General features: G+C 38.5%; 2 protein-coding genes and 1 long non-coding RNA gene across 4 annotated transcripts; 1 reads left to right on the plus strand and 2 right to left on the minus strand.

Moving 5' to 3' along the window:
* Nucleotides 1-142: 142 nt before the first annotated feature.
* LOC143137817 (serine protease 27-like) lies at nt 143-3,410 on the minus strand. 2 transcript variants are annotated; one of them, XM_076298147.1, is made up of 6 exons: nt 3,264-3,410; nt 3,018-3,059; nt 1,939-2,104; nt 1,555-1,823; nt 770-918; nt 143-500 (listed from the first exon to the last, which is right to left on the minus strand). In XM_076298147.1, exons 1-6 carry the CDS (start codon nt 3,316-3,318, stop codon nt 174-176), a joined length of 1,008 nt encoding a protein of 335 aa, XP_076154262.1. In that variant the 5' UTR covers nt 3,319-3,410; the 3' UTR covers nt 143-173. The 2 variants fall into 2 exon arrangements, with proteins under 2 accessions (XP_076154262.1, XP_076154263.1); XM_076298148.1 differs by lacking the exon at nt 3,018-3,059.
* A 2,492-nt stretch (nt 3,411-5,902) lies between these two features.
* On the minus strand, nt 5,903-7,507 carry LOC143138256 (testisin-like; the record flags this gene model as incomplete). The annotated part of the gene is made up of 4 exons (XM_076298754.1): nt 5,903-6,193; nt 6,413-6,558; nt 6,806-7,074; nt 7,356-7,507. Coding segments are annotated over 4 exons (858 nt in total), but the record flags the coding sequence as incomplete, so codon positions are not given.
* Nucleotides 7,508-7,509: 2 nt separating this feature from the next.
* Nucleotides 7,510-10,673, plus strand: LOC143137819 (uncharacterized). Its single transcript, XR_012990099.1, has 3 exons — nt 7,510-8,964; nt 9,151-9,325; nt 9,707-10,673. It is a non-coding gene; the product is annotated as an uncharacterized LOC143137819 (long non-coding RNA).
* The last annotated feature ends 2,799 nt before the right edge of the window (nt 10,674-13,472 follow it).

The raw sequence follows: 13,472 nt of genomic DNA on the forward strand, positions 1-13,472 counted from the left end.
AGACTTACGACTTTGCACTTTGCCCATACTTTAAATTGGCCCATAATATGTTTGTCTTTACAGTCATTATAATCAGGACCCATTCAAGTCTTTGTCTTTGATTCTTCTGGGCAATTATTTTACAGTACAGTAGATTCCTATGTGTTGTTGTCCAGGAAGACTGACGTCCCCTTTCAGTCTTTTATGAGCGCTATAGTGAAAAATGTGAAGAAAAGGACATGGAGCGAGAACCAGGCGGAGGGTTTGTTGGCAGAAGCTTCTGTAGATGTTGCTGGTGAGCTAGTTGTCGGTGCAGGTGTGGTCACGTTGCTGGTGGACCTAAACCGGATGAAGCCTGGTGGGTCACCTCTGGTGTAGTTTGTGATCCACTTTTCATAACCAGATACTCTGGCGTAGACTCCAGGTAGCCCAGGTCTGCCACAGCCTTTCCCGAAACTCACCACCCCAGATTGAATCCATAGAGAGTCCTGGTAGTTCACCATTGGACCTCCAGTGTCTTCCTGTTTCGATAAAGACAAAAAAACTATTCTCATATACATCTTATGTAACTATATAGTTTATGTCAAGATGAACCCACAGCATGCCCCTTGCCCAAGTTATGTTCTGAACTATAGACCCTTTCAACAAGAAAAACAAAAACAATGCTTTAACGTTCTATTTTGTTCCCAATCTACTTCCGCTTCATTAAGTAAGGGATAATGTATAGAACGGAAGCCTTGTGGGAACAACTATGAAGCTGATAATGGAACTCTCTTGAAACGGTCAATACCAGACATGTGTCCTTTCCTTGCTCCAGTGCGCCAGCACACATCATGTCATCAGTTACTTTAGCTTGAGATCCCAGGAGACTTCTGCAAACATAATTTTCCACCACTGAAAGCTTCACTTCCTGTAGGGTTTTGGGTGAGGGTAAAGGCTCTGGAAGGAAAGAGATGTTAAACAAGGTTTAGAACCTCAGACAGTGGGTTTGTTTGGGTTTGTTGGATTTTTAGGTAGCCATATTTAAATATATATGTATCAGCCACCACTCGTTCTTCAGCATCTCACACTGATACCGCTCATACATAATGGCACAATGACGCATACTGTATATTATGGGCTTCAGTATCCATCCAACACAAGAAAACCGAGGAGTCACCTGACAAGTTAAACCTGTTATAGCTACTATAAACTGGATAGGAATGTGAATGACCTCCAGATGATGATGACCTATAAATATTTACACATAATACTCATACTTCTCCTAATAAGAACGTCATTGGAGCAATACCATCCATTTAAGGTAATTAATTTGTTCTTGTGATCGTTTTAGGACTTTCAAGAAGACTCCTGTTCATCTTACACTTAATTAATTAAATAATTATTTTACAGAGTTATTGGTTTTTGACGAAATGCTTAATGTAGGCTTTTTCAACTTTACTTGAAACTATTATTTTTTAACTAATGTGAAATTCATATAAGTGACTTTGGACAAAGGTGTCTACCAAATATCATAAAGATAACCTTAACCATGATTACAAGTGCATCAAATAATTGCACCGACAAACATCTCACCTCCCTCTTTGATGTAACCCCATCCGCTCACCCAGCTGTCTGTCCCATTGAGGAATATGCTGTCATTGTCTGCCAAACACACGGGTCGGATGTAGCTGGTGAAGGAGACAGGACTGCTAAGTCTAACCAGAGCCATGTTGTGGTTAAACGTGTTTCTGTCCCAGTTGGGGTGCAGAATGATCACAGCCACGTCTCGGGACACTGCATGCACACTATTGCCCTGTTGGGTGAGCTGTCCCAACTTCACTGTCCAGTACGAAGGATCATTGCTAAAGATAAGAGACCAAAAAGGGTATTATTTAACAACAATAGGACAAGTGGGACAGTTCTAAAGATGAATTACTACTGCTATGTTTTGTCAGAGATGATGCCTTTGAAGGTCACCTGCTGAAGCAGTACGCAGCAGACAGCACCCACTCCTTGTTGATGAGGGAGCCTCCACACACGTGACCGTAGGGTCTCTGAAGGCTGACCTGCCAGGGCCAGCTCCCCACGGAGGCATCCTGTCCTCCAACTATCCTGCTGCTGAGAAGAGGAGTTGTGCCACAAACTAGAAAGGAGAGAAGACAACATTATCAATTCTACCTTCATTTCCCATCCTATCTAACCAGATAAAAAATATATATGGGGCACACCAAACAGGCAGAATTACATTCTTGTAGCTTTACAGTCCAATTATGCAAAAAACAGTATTTACCCCATGTTGGCACTTTACAATGATACCCCTTTTCAAGGAGGTAGTGAGATGCATGCGATACGTGAGTCTGTATACTATAAAATCATTTTAAGAAGTTATTTCAAGGTAAACTTGATGGATAATATTGTTGCTTTAAAGGATCTCTGTGGAACTCAATAGACTTTGATTGTCTTGAACGCGGCTACACAGGACTCTTCCATTGACTTTGTATTGTACTGCATTGCATTGTATTTAATACAGCAGCCGTGTGGTACAATGTGGTGTTGCAAGAGAGCCAGCCCAGCACTAGTTGGTTTGCATGCCAGTTTCGGTAGATATCTTGACAACACAGAGCTTAGACTTTTTTTTTTACCTTGCTTAGACGTTTTTGACCTTGCTTCAAAACTGTTGTTTCTTCACATTCTGTTGTTATTTCTAGGTAATTTTTGGATGATTTAAAGTAAAAAAAAACACAGCAAAGCACCTTTAATGTTAGAACCAGAAAGGTCTACCAGTATGACATGAATGTCATGAAAGATCTGAATGCTACATACAACGATGATACTCTTGATTCAATCCCCAATCATTTCTGATCAACAGTGAAGTCATCCATGTTGCTTGAAATGCACCCCATAATTAAATCCAAATGGCAAGTTTGCCATTAAATTTTGATAAGAATTCTCACTCGTCTGTTGATACGTCATAATAGGAAGCAAACATAACATTCTCTCAGTACTGAATAAAATCCTGTTGAAATGGCTGATACCATATAATGGCTGATACTCACCATCAGTGCTTTTAACCTCCTGTGTGATTGTAGAGGCTGGACCTATTTCAACATACATGATCAGACACAAGTTTTTTTTTACGTAGGCTGCATAGATTTTCTGTAATGTACAGAAACCTAATTTCACTAGCCTACCTAATTTCAAATCTATGGTGATTTGAAGTCTGAAGATATCTACTGATTCTCTGTCTATCTGAAGATATTTCAATCTGAGCATTATAAAACCCCACAGTTAGGCCTACTTACCTTGCACATATAAAATTGCAGCCACAATGTAAATGTATTCAGCCATCACAGCCATTCCAAAACAAAAAAGTGGTAGAAAATATATCCTTTTGGATCCTGTATAGCAGGCACCTAGGCTCCCCTTGATACCTTGGTTCACAAAGCGTCTTCTTCAGACTAACCTGCATATATATACCTGAGTGGCCTGTTTAGACTGTAAATAGGCCTACTCATCATTTCCTTGAAACCATGTTGAGACTGGTTGGCTTAAAGGAATCTCTTAGTGAAGGCTCCTCTATTAGGCCTATGCATCTAGTTAGTACATCCATTTGTCCATAAATTGGTTAAGGTTGTGTTTACAGAGTTGGAAAGGCCTTAATAATGTGATACAATGTGGCCTGTCTCCTTGTTGCAGTATAACATAATACCAAAAGTCTTACATGCTAGAAAGTGAAAGCCCATATCATGTTGCTTCTTTGTTATGGGTTTGTTTTTTCGCCTCATTTAGTTGCATCTTTCAGTGCCACCACTCCCATGGAAGGTTTCAGTATTCTCCACTTAAATTAATAGAAAGTTTAAGTCTTTTTAAGGATTGATATGTATTTCAGAACTCCAGGCTTTTGTTGTCCCTTTTGTTAATTTTGTGTTTATTGAAAAAATGGTGTATTTATTTTGATAGGGATTTTACAGTTATGTTGTTAAAGTAAATGCATCATAAATACCATTAAATACAAATGTCACAGCCAGTTATATAAATAAGTTTAAATGGATATTCTACCATTTGGGGAATGTGGTTTTGGGGAATGTTTCTGGTTCACAAACTTTGTGGTCAATCACAGGAACTTCCACTTCCTGAAGAACCCTGGTTTGGAAGAGCTCTGAAAGAGAGGTTATTAACAACACTGTGGTGGTTAACAGACAAAGGGCCAAGAGCCTTGCTTACAATGTTGACAGTAGTGGTCCAAAAATGATCACTTCTGTTTTATTGTCATTTAGCTGTAAAATTAGCCTGGAAAATCCACCTTATTTACCCGGTAGCCAGAGCGAGGCTACAGGGTACACTTGCAATTACACCTAAGTCCAGCAGATGGTGGAGGCAATGCACTCCGTTTGCAAACTGCCAAAAAAACTCACTGAAGAATGAAGAAGAAGAACGGGTGGACAACAGGCCCATAGATATTAGAAAGCTATACCGCATTGGGCTCCAGAACGTACGTAAATAGCGACGCCATCTTGGTGGGGGCAGCAATCACTGGAGGCCAATGGAGGAGCATGTTACTCTGACTGGAAATCAGACAGGTGTCTGTGATTGCCTGCAAATGTTGCCCATAGACAATAAAGGTGTTGCCCACACCAATATGGCGGCCGCGTTTGCGATGCCACCTAATAGAACTCGACAGTCAATGCAGTATCTAGCTTTCTAATATCTATGAACAGGCCAGCAAACCCTTTTTTCGGTGAGCTTTTTTTTTTGGCAGTTTGCAAACGGAGTGCATTACCACCATCTGCTGCACTGAGGTGTAATGGCAAGTGTACCCTGGAGCCTTGTTCTGGCCACCGGGTGAATAAGGCAAATTGGTATCTTTACAGGCGTGTTAAATCAACTGACCATATAATGACATATTCATTACATATAGGCCTACTGATGAAAGATCATACATTTTTGTAGTAGTCTATATATGTATGATCTATAGACATGAATATGATATGAATATGAACAGTAGGCTATATTCTGCATATATCTGTCTGCCATATTTCCCCTTTCAATCTTAGATGATGATGGTCACATTGTTTGATCCATAAATAGAATAAGATATTTGATATTGAAAATTGTAAAAAAAAAAAATTTTCAAATGTGTAACTAATTCTAGGAGGCAAATGGATCAATTGTTGAGCTGATGAGAACACAGTGTAAATCATGAAATAATATCTCATCCCAGAATATCCATTCATCACATACGCAGAAACAGAAAAACTAAGGGAAACTAACCATTTTGTTCTTTGCTGTTATTTTAAGTGTAGGTGTCCTTGTCAAGTTCAGACAAGTTTACACGGCAAGGACCAGTAGTGCCCCCTGGAGGTATCAACTGGAAGAGATGGTGATTAGGGTGCAAGGAACCAGAGATAATTTTCTTTTCTGTGATGAAGTGATTCAACTTGTGCAAAGGGAGCCAATAATCTTGAATCATTTACTGACTAATGTATGCCATTTTTCTGTGTGTTTGACAGTCTGCACTACCGTACCAAACTGTTATGGATGAGGAGAAAAGACAGTGCTTTTAATGATGGCTGAGAAAGAGGCTTTGTTTAAGTTTTTAATTTGTAAGCTGTCTTTGGAAAAGTATTGGTGGTCTTTGCTGTGATTTTTTTTTAATAATGTGATCCATGTTGATCAATTTAAGTATGTTACTGATAGGATATTAATAAATATGAATCAGTCAGTAAGTTCTGCAGAATCGTATTTACTTCAGGAGAAATTTTACAGGAGAATGAGTCTATTGCAGTGCAGTTACTGTATATAGTATATAGTAATAAACATGGCATATTATAAATGCATTGTAGAAATAAAATAAATATACAAATGCCACATTTAGCTAATACATTACTCATAATTCAGAATTATAAAGCCCTGTGTTCCTGTGATAAACAAGGATTTCCAATCAGTGGAGAGGGAGAAGGAGAAAAGACAGAAGGATGTAGAGGCAGAATGAGCATGTGACTTTGGTCCCACTGGATGTGGTGGAAACAGGAAGCAGTGGGGTAGGGGTGATGACCTGCACGAAGCCTGGTGGGTCACTGCTGATGTGGGATTTGATCCAGTCCTCATAACGGGAGACCCTGGCGTAGACCCCAGGTAGGTTAGGTCGAGCACAACCCATCCCAAAGCTAACCACCCCAGACTGGACCCACACAGAGTCGTCGTTCATCACTATTGGACCACCTGAGTCACCCTGTTCAAAAGGAAATGGAGTAAAACAATTTTAAACATAGCTTTTTGTATGTCTAATGTGCTGGGGAAAACACCAAATAAACAGACCTGAAGTGAGCAACCTCTTCTTGACTAGTTTCCTAACCAAATATTATTGATTCACAATATTAAAATATCTGGGTGGCGTGACGTTAGAAGGTCAATAATGGATCTACAATATTGAAAGTCAATTCATATGTACCTGACAGGAGTCTTTCCCTCCTTCACGAAGGCCAGCACATATCATGTTTTCTGTGATTTTTATAAATGTCAAGAGCTCATCACACACTTTGTTGTCAACTACAGGAACTTCCACTTCCTGAAGAACCCCTTGGTTTGGAAAAGGTCCTGAAAGAGAAGTGGAGTGGAGTGGAGAGCAGGGAGGAGGACATCAGTGAAAGTGAAAGGACATCACAGTACTGATGAAGTTACATTTTTACAATCATGGTGAGAATGTAGACCTATGTTCATTTTTCTATGAACATTTCTTTTCAGTTGAAGATTGTAAGCCCATTAGTTATTCTTGATCACTGATATGTATACAATATGATATGTATAAGAATTTAGATGATATGTACAGTATAAGAACTGTCACCTCCTTCTTTGATGGTTCCCCAGCCAGTGACCCAGCTGTCTGTTCCCTGGTGGAAAATGCTGCCGCTGGCCGCCAGACAAACAGGTCTGATGTAGCCGTTGAAGGAGACAGCACTGCTCAACCGGAGCAGAGCCATGTCATTCTCATGTGTGGAGTCATTATAATTAGGATGTCGAATGATCTCAGCCACGGTTCTAGACACTTCTTTTGGGTTAGAATTGAACAAGGAATGTCGACCCAGATGGATAGTCCACCCACTTGTGCTGGCACTGAAGGGGGAATATGAACAGGGAGAACCATTAACTAGATGACAGCAGAAGAACACAAAAGTAAACTTCTTAAAGTACAAGTCATACTGTGTGGGCACACTTCTCTGTAACCAAATGCAAACTAAGCCTACATGTTTGATACCAGGAATCATAAGCTAGACAAGTTAATGGACCAGTGTCCAGAAACTATCTACCAGAGATAACTATCTATTGGTGAATAAACACGATCAATATAAACATCAGCAAAGGTCAACTAGAAGAAATATGCTGTGGCCCCTCACCTGCTGAAGCAGTGTGCAGCAGACAGCACCCACTCCTTGTTGATGAGGGAGCCTCCACACAGGCGGTTTGGTGTCTGAAGGCTGACCTGCCAGGGCCAACTCCCTGCGGTGGCATCCTGTCCTCCAACTATCCTGCTGCCGAGAGGAGCTGCACTGTAAAAAGTTTCTGTAAATTTACACCCAGATTCCAACATTATTCACCGGTTTTCTTTAATAAACAGGACTTTCCGGTCATTAGTAAGACAAATATGTAAAATCAGGCTCCAACACTGTTATTTACCACGCCCGTAATGTTTATTCTGGAACACACGTACTTCCTGTTATCTATTAACGTTACCTTCGTTCTGGTGATGGGAAGCTGTCTGCTGAGAGAAGACGATACGTTGGAATCATACCCAAACCCATCGAAAGCTATCAACACAATAAGGTGAGTTTATCTGTCACCTTTGACCAGAAATACAACGTTTGAAAGCACACTGGTCATGTTTATATTAAGTTGTATAATACAACATCTCTGAATGTTAACCTGCTGAAACGAAGTTAGTGCTAGTGCTATTCAGCTAGCCAAGACCGCGCTTTCGCCCTTCTTAAGCCATGCGTTATCGTTATCACTACACTTGTCGATCAAATTTTACGTTTCTTCATTGCAATCTGGAGCCATCTAAATGTATTGGTATGTGTAGGGTATGCGTAGTTTTTGAAAGTTTAGCTCGCGGGATTTACCTGCTATAACACGTGCTTGCTAGCTAAGTCTGCTTAGCATCATCAGTTTAATAAACCAGTGGCCAAATAAACAATATGGCACAAACGGATCAGTGTTGACTGCTGCTTTCAGTGTTTACTTGTATGCATGGATTTCGCCCGTGCTGGTAATTACTTAAAGTTGTGTTAAGTCCTTCAGTTTAGAAAGCTAATGATAGTTAGTAGCCTAGCTAGCTCTCCATAGCAGAGGTGGTTGCCTGACACGCGTATGGTATTCCTCCCGAGTTCATTTGAGCTAGCGGCATGCAACAGGAAGATGTTTACATGTCAGATATGTGGGCATCAGTCCACTGCGTCTATTTATGTGAGCCATACCTAAATTCATGACAATATACCCAATATAGACCTTCCATGCTGTGTTCCAGATTGCCAAATAAAATTTAAGAGACATGCAGGTCTTGGATTTCCCCTGGGGATCAATAAAGTATCTATCTATCTATCTATCTATCTATTTATCTATCTAGGTCTTTCGACGCACATGTATAGAAACCATAAACAATGTGGTTTTGATAAGACGGACACTATTTCAAAAGCAAGCCCCCTTACTTTGCACACACATTCCTCACACAAACATCTTATCACACCCGCCTCATCACTTTTAATAATTCAACGGCAGACACACACACACACACACACCTTTCATACTCACCTTGCAGACAACTCATTCACTCACTCCTTACATACATACACACACACTCAGAGATTACATTCACTTTCTCACTCACACACACACACACATCACGAAGAGTTGTTGAGTGCCTTTCTTTTCTTTTGCTAAGGGATGTGCAACCGTAGCTGATGTTGAGTCTTCCAAGCCTACCTGTGACGCCTCGCCTGATATTACTAGGTATGTTTGTTTTCATTCACTAGAGTAATAATGATCAACATATTACATATTTAAATCAACTTTTGAACACTAAATGTTTTTTTTTCTGTATTGAATTTTGTTTGGACAAAATCCTAAAATGAATCTAATCATAGTTGACATGTGGATCTATATCTTAAATTGAATATGATAAATTATTTTTTTCAGGTGAACTACAAGGTAATCATCAAAAGTGGATGGTCAGCATTGAATCCTTAATCGTTTGTGAAGGGTCCAACCTCGCCACATTTCTAACAGGCCTTGCGACATGTTTCTCCACCTTCTACATTCTGAATCTGCAGTATCAGGAGGAGGCAGCGTGCACCCTTGAATTCATCCAGAGGTAAGTTCATGTCACACTTTCGAACCAGAATTTGTTTTATGTGTGGTATGTATTGGGGGGGTTGTGTAGTAGTCTACTATGTAGTTATAAGCACTACTATGCAGGATTACACCCTCTGTAGAGAGCAATCATGCATAGTACTGCTGTAATAACCACAGAACACTATACTTCTACTTCATACAACTGATTCAATCAAATATAAATGCAGTTACAGTAAGTAATAAATGTCAGTTAATTTCATTGTGAGAAAGTGTGTTAACGTTACAAATTCACATCCGATTCATTCACTTTGGCACAATTTTCCTCTACATGAATCCTAGTGTACCCTATCAGTTTTTGTAACACTCTCTCTTTTTCTCTCTCTCTTTCTCTCTCTCACAGAAAAAAGGCCCAGAAGAAGCTTAAGAACAATCACTAATAAGTAAAGTGAATGTTATACTTGATTTCTCATGAATGTTACTTGATTTCCTCCCTGATTATCATTTATACTCATCTCTGTACTTTAAATTCTTCTGGACATAATCTGTCAGTTTATTCATTCTCACATGTACACAAGCCCAATGCGATGCAATGATATTGATAATTATCTGTGATAATTATTCTGTATCTTATTTCATTTTGAAATAGTACTACTGTAGATAACATGTCTACATTTTACATACATATGTGATTCACAAGCCTAATGCGATGTTTTTATTTTCCATGATAATTCTTTTGTACCTTATTCCCGATTTTTGAAATTCAACTAGAGAATATATACATTCATACGTGAATATATACATTCATACGTGATACACGAGCCTAATGCGATGTTTTTGTTTTTCATGATAATTCTTTTGTACCTTATTCCTTGTTTTTTGAAATACGATTTTCAAAATACAACTAGATAGCGTGTCTACATTTTAAACGGGCCTAATGAAATGTTTTTGTTTTCCATTGTAATTCCTCTGTGTCTTATTGCCTGTTCTTTGAAATCCGATTTTCAAAATACTACTATGTATCTACATTTTACATTCATACATGATACACGAGCCTAATGCGATGTTTTTATTTTCCATGATCATTCTTCTGTGTCTTATTCCCTGATCCTGAAATACGATTATAGTCAGTCTACATTTTCCAAAATTACTATCTTGCTTCATGTCCCTTCATCTTTCAAAAAGATTACTTTACTGTTAGACTGTCAAGTAAGTGCTGTGAAATAAAATATCTGTTAAATTACAAATAAGTAACTGATGTGAAAACATGGATTTTTATCTTTAAAATGTTGATTTGAGAGTGGATGAACTCAATATATGGCACTTGTTTCCTGTAATTGTAAAAAAATAAAGACCTGTTGTGTAACTAACGTGAAGATCACATTTTTTTCTTGTTACCCAACATGAAAATTGTTATACAGGAATTTAATGTTATGGTAGTCTGCCGTTAAACAACGGGAAGCTCCTGGAAATCCTGCCAGTTGTTTCCTGTTAATTTACAGGAAATTAATGTTGTTATTTTACATTAACTTAATGTTAAACCAGGGCACCGTTAAATAACAGGAATCTCCTGGAAACTCTGCTGCCAGTTGATTCCTGTTTTTTTACGGGAAAATTTCTTACAGTGTGTGCCACACACTACACAAAAGACAAAAAACAAAAAGAGGCAGATGATTGTGAAAATTAAAATGATGCATGGATTTTGAGGCTAGACCTAACTGTACTTGAGATATGAGCATTTTTTTTTATAGATTATTATAGCACCAACCAAAGGTGCAGTACCTCATGGATTGGGGCCAGTGTAGAGACGGAGGTCTGACACAATAATATAAAGTTTCTCAGTCCTAGGCCTTATGGTTTTTGCTGCACAACCACTTTTAGGCGGAAACAATAATAATGCTTCACTGCTTGGACCCCTAAATCCTTTTGGATCCTGTATCTTTCATTGATGGGTAAAAGTGAGCCAACAAAAAAAAAAAAAAATCCTAATTACTTGTGGCCTCCATATTCACAACGAGTACAAATGGCAATGCAGATTAAGACAAGGCGATTTCCTAGGCAGGTATTGACTTTGGATTATATTGGGGCGAAGCACTGCACTGGTGAACAAAGTGTCATGACATAAAGGCCGTTCACACCACAATAACTATAAAGATATAAACATTCACACTGAGAAGAACTATAACAATATAAGCATTCACACTGACCAACAATAATGAAAGTCTCTCCTGTTGATGAATGTGATGTCTAACATTTGATGGAATCTGTATGTTAGTCCTTCATACTTACTTCCTATAAAAATTGTGATGAGTCAATGAAATCATAAAGCAACATGACGTTCGGTTAGGTAAGGTTACAGATAGTATAACTTAGTTATTTAGCTCTGCATTCTTCATTTGATTTGAGCATTAAGGATTATAACAAGTAAATTGTAAACGCCAAAGCATTGCCGTAAAACTGCTGCTCTGAATGAGCTGGGGAAACTTACTGTCTGCAGAAGTTCTTTTTCCTGCAGTGGCTGTTGTCGTGGATTTCACCTCAGGAACGATACTTCTTTTCCCAGGACTCGTGGTTTCTGGTGTGATATCTGAAGAAGTGTAGACTGTAGAGTGACATATAAAGCATGAGTAAATAAGATGGAGAAAAATAATACAATTCTACTTAAACAGTGTAACAGTCCTGGCCGAATCATAGCCATGAGGATATCCTTTACTGACCTCATCTCGTTTTTGTCATTTTATAGAAGTATGAGCACTGTGTCTTTTCATTCATTTCAACATGTTTTCAAAAGATGTTCAGAGGTAGAATTAAATATGTCACTCATCTAAACATTTACATTTACACTCACACAAATACTTTGACAATTATACTCACATTCTAACAAATATATGTTACATATTCACATTACCCACATACACTCACAAACACACATATACTTTACCTACCAGGAAAAGGAGTAGTAATGCTTTCATTTGGAAGCCAATACATAAAATGCAATAAACACAATGACATATCTGTGTAGACATCTGCATATATAATGAATCTATAGCACTTAATGACTTTGTAAACTTGCTTTCAGAAACAGGCTGGGACCAGGTATGTGGATCACTATCATGGGCTTTTTACTGTTTACCCATAGCCAGCTAAGCCACCTACTAAGCTCGTATGGATGCAAAAAAAAAAAATCACCTTTTGTGATGCATTTAATTCAAGGCCATAATCAGTTAGACGGTTAAAATAACTGAAAGTGAGTGCAGAGGTGAAGAAACCTGATTACAGAGAAAACAGAAAAAAAACACTGGTTTGCCTTGCAAAGTAATCATCTCAGTATTAGGGCCCTATCATGACAGTCTAAAGCGCATCGTCACTAGTCAAAAGCTTATTCAAATTTAGTAGGATGTCAAACGTCAAGTGCATGACGCAACAAGGTGTTCCTAGGTTTCTGTCGTGGGTGTGTTTGGGGCGTAACATCATTTAAACCAATGAGAATAACATCTGTCATTCCCTTTAACGCAGTCATTACCAACTTGCAAATAATGGTGAATAACTACTCATCATGAGTTGTACAGTATTTCGTAATATTTTTATTCTAATTATGTTTCCCATTGTAATAATGCAATTTATAATGTTTTGCATGGACGTGCGCTGGTGTGCGTTCATGGATGATAGAAGGATGGTGCACCCGCCAATATGACTGTTGACAATGCGCTCTTAAAATAACATATAAACAACTCACCATAGACTTCTGAACAGGTTTCTCTTGGTCAGTGGCTAATGTGTATTAGGTGGTGTACATTAGCGATTTTTAGACAATGCGCTAGGCCACTTCCTATAAGATACGAATAAAAACTGACTTAGTTAAAAAGTGCCATAGCTTAGTCTAGGGTATAGCTGTTTTGGTTTGAATATTGTTTACATAATCACATGGAGCTATGGTAATATAGCCACACAAAGGCATACTTAGAAAGCAGACCAGACCTGCAAATGTTGCAAACCCACAAGTTTTTGAATATTTATTATACTTTGGCCACAATATCTGGACTTATTTTCTATGCACACACTTATGTTCATATAATTACAGTTATGGTTGTAATTTATACAACCCCCAATGGCATTAGTATGACGATAGACATCTTAAAAAGAAAACATAAGTGTTCATGTATTGGTGC

Source organism: Alosa pseudoharengus, unplaced genomic scaffold (assembly GCF_046254945.1).
Source record: "Alosa pseudoharengus isolate Yale_2024_CS ecotype anadromous, Long Island Sound unplaced genomic scaffold, YU_APseudo_1.1 YU_APseudo_1.1_scf_21, whole genome shotgun sequence".
Taxonomy (NCBI): domain Eukaryota; kingdom Metazoa; phylum Chordata; class Actinopteri; order Clupeiformes; family Clupeidae; genus Alosa; species Alosa pseudoharengus.

Excerpts from the sequence above, each read along its gene's own strand:
- LOC143137817 (XM_076298147.1), bottom strand. The coding sequence starts at position 3,318 with ATGGCTGTGATGGCTGAATACATTTACATTGTGGCTGCAATTTTATAT. Across the intron at positions 2,105-3,017 it reads GGAGGTTAAAAGCACTGATG|TTTGTGGCACAACTCCTCTT; the intron begins GTGAGTATCAGC and ends TCTCCTTTCTAG. Across the intron at positions 501-769 it reads AAGGAAAGGACACATGTCTG|GAAGACACTGGAGGTCCAAT; the intron begins GTATTGACCGTT and ends TTATCGAAACAG.